Source organism: Arachis ipaensis, chromosome B06, assembly GCF_000816755.2.
Source record: "Arachis ipaensis cultivar K30076 chromosome B06, Araip1.1, whole genome shotgun sequence".
NCBI classification, from domain to species: Eukaryota; Viridiplantae; Streptophyta; class Magnoliopsida; order Fabales; family Fabaceae; genus Arachis; species Arachis ipaensis.
Window position 1 is genome coordinate 101,912,246 of NC_029790.2, and position 8,316 is coordinate 101,920,561.

At 38.7% G+C, this 8,316-nt stretch overlaps 1 protein-coding gene across 3 annotated transcripts in view; it reads right to left on the reverse strand.

Moving 5' to 3' along the window:
• The window catches only part of LOC107604720, a 13,073-nt gene extending 5,248 nt beyond the window's left edge, over positions 1-7,825 (reverse strand). The window contains exons 1-3 of one of the 3 annotated variants that reach the window (XM_016306371.2): positions 7,546-7,825; positions 4,117-4,162; positions 3,776-4,019 (exon numbers count right to left, since the gene is read on the reverse strand). In XM_016306371.2, the coding sequence (XP_016161857.1) occupies positions 3,776-3,782 (7 nt within the window). In that variant the 5' untranslated portion in view covers positions 3,783-4,019; positions 4,117-4,162; positions 7,546-7,825. Of the gene's footprint in view, positions 1-3,775; positions 4,163-7,545 lie in introns of all 3 variants that reach the window. The other 2 variants (XM_016306372.2, XM_021104667.1) reach the window with 2 other exon arrangements.

The following is an 8,316-nucleotide window of genomic DNA, read 5'->3' on the forward strand; positions in this document are numbered from 1 at the left end:
CACATGTCCAAACCACCTGAGATGCGATTCAACCATCTTTTCCACAATGGGTGCTACTCCAACTCTCTCCCTTATATCTTCATTCCTTATTTTATCCAATCGCGTATGACCACTCATCCATCTCAACATCTTCATCTCTGCCACACTCAGCTTATGTTCGTGCTCCCCTTTAGCCGCCCAACACTCCATACCATACAGCATAGCTGGTCTTATAGCGGTGCGATAGAATTTACCTTTAAGTTTTAAAGGCACTTTTTTGTCGCATATAAAACCAGATGCACTCCGCCATTTTGACCAACCTGCTTGGATCCTATGATTTACATCCTGTTCAATCTCTCCATTATCCTGTATGATGCACCCAAGATACTTAAAACTTTTAACTTTTCGCAGGATGTTTTCTCCAATCTTCACCTCTATATTGGGGTTTTCCCTTCTCAGACTGAGCTTACATTCCATATATTCCGTCTTGCTACGGCTTATGCGCAGACTATACACTTCTAGAGCTTCTCTCCATAACTCCAACTTCTTATTTAGGTCTTCCCTTGACTCTCCCATAAGGACGATATCATCGGCAAAAAGCATGCACCATGGCACAGGCTCTTGGATGTGCTCTGTGAGTACTTCCAAGACTAATGTGAAAAGGTATGGACTTAAGGATGATCCCTGGTGTAATCCTATACCAATAGGGAATTCCTCTGTCACACCACCTTGAGTCTTCACACTACATGTCTTTAATTGCCCGAATATATGCGATCCTTACTCTCCTCTTTTCTAAAACCTTCCATAAGACTTCCCTTGGTACTCTATCATACGCTTTTTCCAAATCAATAAACACCATGTATAGATCCATTTTATTACTACGATACCTCTTCATCATCCTTCTTAACATACTTGTGTCTCTTTTCTCAACCTCCGTTCTATCACCCTTTCCCATAACTTCATAGTATGACTCATAAGCTTAATCCCTCTATAGTTTCCGCAACTTTGTATATCCCCCTTATTCTTGTAGATAGGTACCAAGGTGCTCTTTCTCCACTCATCAGGCATCTTCTTTGACCTTAAAATCTCATTAAAAAGCTTGGTTAACCAGTTGATGCCTTTTCCTCCAAGACCCTTCCAAACCTCAATCGGGATATTATCAGGTCCTACTGCCCTGACATTTTTCATCTGCTTTAGAGCCTCTTTTACCTCGAAGTCTCGAATCCTTCGATAGTAGTTAAAGTTTTGATTTTCTTCCCTTGTGCATAATCGACCAAGACTCGGAAGAGTCTTCTGTCCCTCATTAAATAACTCGTAGAAGTAGCTCTTCCACCTTTCATTAATCTTCTCTTGAGCCAACATCTCTCCATCCTTATCCTTTATGCATTTAACCTGATCCAAATCTCTCGTTCTTCTTTCCCGACTCTTTGCGATTCTATATATACCTTTTTCTCCTTCTTTCGTGCCCAAAGACTGGTAGAGACCCTCATATGCTCTTGTTCTTGCTTCACTTACAGCCACTTTTGTCTCTTTCTTAGCCGCCTTATATTTTTCCCAGTTATCTGCATTGCGGCATAAAGACCACTCTTTAAAGCATTCCCTTTTTATCTTTATCTTTTCTTGTATACTCGCATTCCACCACCAGGACTCCTTGTCTCTTGGTCCTATTCCTTTAGATTCACCAAAACTTTCTTTTGCTGTTCTTCTAATAACTTCTGTCATCTCCCTCCACATTTCTTCCGCGCTTCCATTCCCACCCCACTTTGCCTCTTCTCCTACCCGTCTTAGGAAGCTTCTTTGTTCCTCCCCTTTCATCCGCCACCACCTCGTCCTTGGGTTCTTCGTATGATGTCTTTTCCTCAACTTTTGCTCAACGCGAAAATCCATGACGAGCACCCTATGTTGTGTTGTCAAACTCTCTCCCGGGATAATTTTACAGTTAATGCAAAATTTCCGGTCAACTCTCCTCAACAAGAATAAGTCGATTTGAGAGCTTGTCATGCCACTCTTATAGGTTATAAGATGTTCGTCTCTCTTTTTAAAACATGTATTTGCGATGAGAAGATCCAAAGTTGAGGAAAAGTCCAAAATAGTTTTACCCTCGGCATTGATCACCCCGAAACCATGGCCTCCGTGAATACTCCCATATCCAGTCACTTCTCTCCCAACATGGCCATTTAAATCTCCTCCTAAGAAAATCTTATCTCCCAAAGGTATGCCTTAAACCAAACTCTCTAGATCCTCCCAAAACCTTATCTTGTGTTGTTCGTCCGAACCCACTTGCGGTGCATAGGCGCTAATCACATGGAAAGCACCTCCCTCCACCACCAGTTTGATAGAGATGATCCGATCTCCCACCCTCTTGACATCCACACGTCTTTCTGAGATGATCCGATCTCCCCCCCTCTTGACATCCACTACGTCTTTCTTCCACTGCTTATCCACAATTATTCCAACCCCATTCCTATTCTTCACCTTTCCTGTATACCAAAGTTTGAAACCAGAAGTATCCAATCCCCTAGCCTTTGCACCAACCCATTTCGTTTCTTGTAGGCACATAATGTTAATCTTCCTCCTTGTCATGGTGTCCACCACCTCCATGGACTTTCCTGTTAGAGTGCCTATGTTCCATGTCCCAAATCTCAACCTTCTGTCGCTTCGACCTTTACCTTTTCCTTTGTGAACTAGCTTATTTACCCTCGTCCGTTCACGAAAACGCGATAACCCTTGCGCATTTAACACTACATCCGGGCACCGATGCAGCGGCTCTTGCTTCGACACCGTACTCGAGCCATACAGCGCGTTGCTTCCGGGCAACGACCTAGCTTTAGCGCAATAATGTCTTTGATTCATGTCATGGGAGTTCGGCTATATTTTTATGTTGGTTGCCGAAGACCTAACACAACCCTCCTCCTTTATCCGGGCTTGGGACCGGCTATGTACCACAAGTGTAACCCCCCACAAAAAAAAAAAAAAAAAAAAACAAACAAACACACATTCAACAATTACAGAGTAGAAAAAGTAGGAATTGAATTCCCTCCTTGAATAAACGAAAGATCAAGTGACAGAAAGAAGATAATTGCGAGGCACTGATGGTGGAGGAGGAGGTGACTACCAGAAGCCATGCTGTAGGGAATTGATCCGAGTGAGGGGTTTTGATGGTTGGAATCAGTGAGTCAGTGAGACTGAGATGGTCTAAAAAAAAAGTGACTAATTATGCATTAATGCTACTAACTGATTAAGTAAAAAGAACAGAAGCACCCAACTCCACTTACACCAACAAGCTTCCCATAGATTCACGAATAAGGTCTGAAATGATAACCATACCCACAATTTCAACCACCACGATCCTCAAGGGGAAAAAACAGACAAGTTCTCTCTCTCTCTCTCTCTCTCACACACAAGAAGAGCTCATAAAATCCCAAACTCCTAAGCTTTCATTTTGCTTGCGGTTGAAGCACACAAGGGTTCAACTCATCATTGAATTCTCAAACCAGAACTCCCCACCACAATTTTCAAAAGCAGATTCAGCGCCCACTATCACAGAATTGAATTCATATAATGCAAACGCAACAACTCTAACATATCTACAGAAACTGAAGACCCAAAATTCACAAAATATAAACTTTGCAGAATGTTTTTTTTAATGAAAACAAGAGGAAACCAGCAGAAAATAATGTGAAACAAGCAGAGTAAATATCAGCACAGTAGAAGTGAAATTGAGTAAAAATAAAGGGACTTTATGGTTCACAATATGAAGAACATTTAATTAAAAAAAAAATAGTGTTGAACATACCTTGCATTTTCTTTTGAGTAATAAGTTGGTTACAGTTAAGCTTTCAGATCTTCGCCTCACTCACTCTTTCTACATATATATTTCTTAATTTTTAATTTTCAGAACAACCACCAGATCGAACCCCTGGTTCTACTTTTGCCTCATCCAACAAATCTTTTTCTTTCTTATCTCCTTAAAATCTAGAAATGGAGCTACACGTGTCACTATATCCTTCTTCCTGATGCTTTTGTTTGCTTTCCAGTAGCTATAGGAATTGGCCTCATTTGTCAGCATGTGCTATAAATATTGGCATTCAAAAGTCACCAAATGTGATGAAAGCTGGGAAGTCCCCAAAGTCTTACCACTGGGCTGGTCACAGATGGAAATTTCAGAAGCTAATTAAAGCACCTGTTAGTTCAAAGGAAATAAATGTAAATTCAAAGAATGAAAGAAGTATGTTTGCAATTTGGACAATCTATTGTTGACAATTTTCTCCCCTACATATGCATCATTGTCTTAAACTTTATCTATAAAATACAATGATCACTCAACATAAGGGCAAATTTTTTTTGAGGAAATGAATCCAATTCACCCCTTCTTGTGTATCACCTATCTTTTTTGCATCAAATATTTTTTCATTTACCCAAGCATCATCATTATCACACTCAAACACTTCAGTGCCATTCAAACACTTTCATTTACCCAAGCATCACCATAATCACACACAAACACTTCATTGTCATTCACACAGTCACAACATATATTGGGTATCGTCAAAAGTTGTCTCTGGTACAAGTTTCAATTCCCAAACATTACAGAAAATAAATACAACGTGAGAGAACTGAAAACAGATTGTGTGTGACAAAACAGTGGAAAAAGAGAATAGGAACAAAGAGAAGGGAAGAAAAGGGAGCACAACTTCACTAACAGCTTCCATTGCCACCAACATCTGTGACTTTGTCTATTTCATCTGAGCCGCTGCTGGACATGAGGTTGCTATCTTCCGTCGTTGGTGTGAGGCCAAAAGACCTACGTGAACATACCATGGTGGTGGCAAGTCTTCAAGGAGCCACCGTTCCGCTCTCTCCCCTCTCCCCCTTCTCCCTCTCACTCTCCAGACTCTATGTAGGAAGCCCCCATTCGTTCTCATGATCAAATTCAACTCACATTAATTCAAATTCAATTCACAAACATTACAGAAAATAAATACAAAATGAGAGAACTGAAAACAGATTCTGTGTAACAAAACAGTGGAAAAAGAGAATAGGAACAAAGAGAAGGGAAGAAAAAGAAGCACAACTTCACTGATGGCTACCGTTGCCGCCAACATCTATGACTTTGTCTATTTCATCTGAGCCGCCGCTGGACATGAGGTTGCTGTCTTCCGTCTGTCGGTGTGTGACCAAAAGATCTACGTGAACATACCATGGTGGTGGCAAGTCTTCAAGGAGCCACCGTGCCGCTCTCTCCCCCTTCTCCCTCTCGCTCTCCCTCTCTATGTTGGAAACCCTCATTCGTTCTCATTATCAAATCCAACTCACATTAATTCCATGTTCCCTAATCCATGATTTCATGTACGGCCTGTAATTACTCTAATTCATTTTTTGGTTTGAATTCATAGTAGCAGTAGGTAGTGTTAGTCATTGCAATTTAACATTGAAAAAAGACTTTTCATTAATACTTCTGCAGTTCTACCTCAAGCATTGTACAGGTCCTTTGAGAACCACAAACAAGTAGTTGTTAGTGAATTGTATTTGACTATAAACTGAGTTATATTTTGATGCACTAAAGTTGAAGGAAGCAGCTAACGGTCAGAATGCCATTACGTTCAAATGCAATAATAATCAGCAACATCAGATCACATAACAATAGCGAACCCGGGATTAGTAGTGTTCCTATATAAAGGAAGTAGAGTTGAGCAACTCTAATAATTCTCACTTTCTTCTCAATATACTAATTATTTCAAATTCTTTCATTACACGTTTCCTACTTGAAAGGAAGAAGGGTGCCAAAAAAGGTATAACTTTCTTTCTCAATCACTAGCATTACCAAAAACAAGGATATGTCATTCGTTCAAGTATGTAATTTTTTCCCTATAAAAGGAGAGTCCTTCAAGCTGAAAAAGAAGAAACTTATTTTCTTAATAGTGCATATGGTGTGATCTTTGTTGGAAGAGTATGAGAGAAATCCCAAGTAGTTTTTTCCTTTGTATCATTGCTAGATAATCAAGTAAGAATTTTGGTATTGAATCAGATGCAACAATTGCAAATCAAGGTCTAAAAGCAAAAATGACAGATCGTTGAATTCATCAAATCACCATAGCACATAACAATAACAAATCAAGGGCCAAACAAATCGATCCATATTCCTCTTATGTATTATGTTTATGTCGATTGTATTGTCCAGACAATTTTCTCAAATATTGACAATTCTGAATTATAGTTAAGGTCCAAATTTAGTACAACAGCTGATCAAAGGAAAGCAAGCAATTTCAAGGGAAATAATAGATGCAGCAAATCCTTTTACACAGTGCATATATTACAAGTTGTTAGGCATTTGAAATGTCATATGTCCAAGATCCAAAATGCTGTGTTTGAGTGTGTGTCTACTTGAGACATACAACAGTGGTACATTTTATTGTTTGGTTGTTGAGACACACATTTTCAGTAGGCACACTAGTACACAAGTTGACATCAATTACAAGAATTCAGTGTTTTTCCAAATAGTTGAGACACAAAAATTAGACATGAGACAATCTTGTTTATTACAATTTTATCCCCCACAATTTTTAAAAGTCCACCTTTATCCTCACCGACACCAATAAGTTGCCACTTGCTTCTCTTCTCATTCCTCCTATTGCTGCCTCCTCCTCCTCATGCCTCAGCCTCCTCCACCATCGATCTCCATGGTTTACCGCCGCAGGGATGAAGACGTCGTCGCCGCCGCCATTCCTCGCAGAAGAGACACTGCCGCTTCCAAAACTTTCCTCTTTTCCTCTGTTTTCTTTTTTAAAATTTTTTTATAAGAATTTAAATTTGGGTTTTTGTTGCTTATTTGGGGTGCTGAAGGTGTTGGCAGTGGTTTGTGCTAACTTTGAAGGGAGTGTGAAAAAGGCAGAGGTGGTGGTGGTGGTGGTTCTGCTGTTGAAGAGATGAGGAGTGAAGGGTTATATTTTTATGTATCTATGTATATGTCTTATCTACTTCCACCCATTAACCAAACACGGCCAAAAAAGGAACAAAAGATAAATCATGAACTGCAAACAATTACATGCAAGGCAGTGAGGCACTTATTACATTGTGTTTAATGAAGATGGATTAGTGAACCTAAATGGCAAGCAAAACAAAAGCAAACTAAGGCCTATCTCCATCCATTTGTCTTTAATTAAATTTAAATGATAAGCAAAACTGAAGCAAATTAAGGCTCCAGAATGTTAATTAGTTCATTATTTCACAACGTAACAAGGTTTAGTCATACACAAGCAAATTAAGCAAATTAAGCAAATTAAGTCTCTATTTGGGAAGAACTGATCACAACGATTAAAGAGCTCCCGCTGATTTCAATGACACACTGTATTTTCACCTCATAAAGAGGCAAAACCAGAACTAATCCAATAAAACCGAAATTTAAAAATTGAACTAATCCATATTCTTAACAGATAAAAGCATCAATATTCAACAATCAATTAATCAGAAGATAAGGCATTGAGAGAGGCACACAAAACTAGAAGAGCGCAGACCGGTAGAGAGATCCGACCGACCGGCGGCAAGAGGGAGTACAGAGGAAGTTACCGATAATGGGGAAGCAGAGAGCACAACAGCGGTAACAACAGAGGAGAACAGATCGGCGACGAGGTCACAGGTCACAACGACATTACATAGCAACAGCGTCGGTGGAAAGAGAAGACATAGCAGCAGCCGCAGTGAAAAGATGGGAGTGATGCTGGAGAAAGGAGTGGACTGCAGTTATGGCGTTTGACACTTGACAGAGGAGAGACTGGGAGAAGATTAGGGATTCGGAGTAGTGAGTGGGTGGGTATTGGCAGGTAAGTGAATAGAGAGTGGGGGCGTGGTACGTAGTAGTAGTAAGGGTATTTTGGGGTTTTAACACTTATTGTTTTAATTTATTAATTTTATGTCTGATACAATTACTTAATGTATATATATATATATATATAAACCTTTTTAATGTTTCAATTATTTAGTATTTATGATTGGATATTTTCGAATCAATTTTTATTTAAAGAACTATTTTTTCATTAAATCTTATTTTATAACTAAAATGTGTTTTAGTGTTTTTACAGATTTCACTGATAATAAATATTTATAGATCAAACGATAAAAATTTAATAAAGTAATAATTTTTATGACTTTGGTAAAACAATAAAGTTAAATTGGAGAATTTAAAATAAACAAATTTAAAATCTATAAACAAAGTAATGCTCAAGTTAAAAAAGAAATTTATGTTTATATCGATTTGATAATTGTTTTTACGATTTCGATTTATAGGTTTTTTTTTTTTTTTTTCGTTTTTACGATTTTGTAAAGTTTTAATCATTTAAT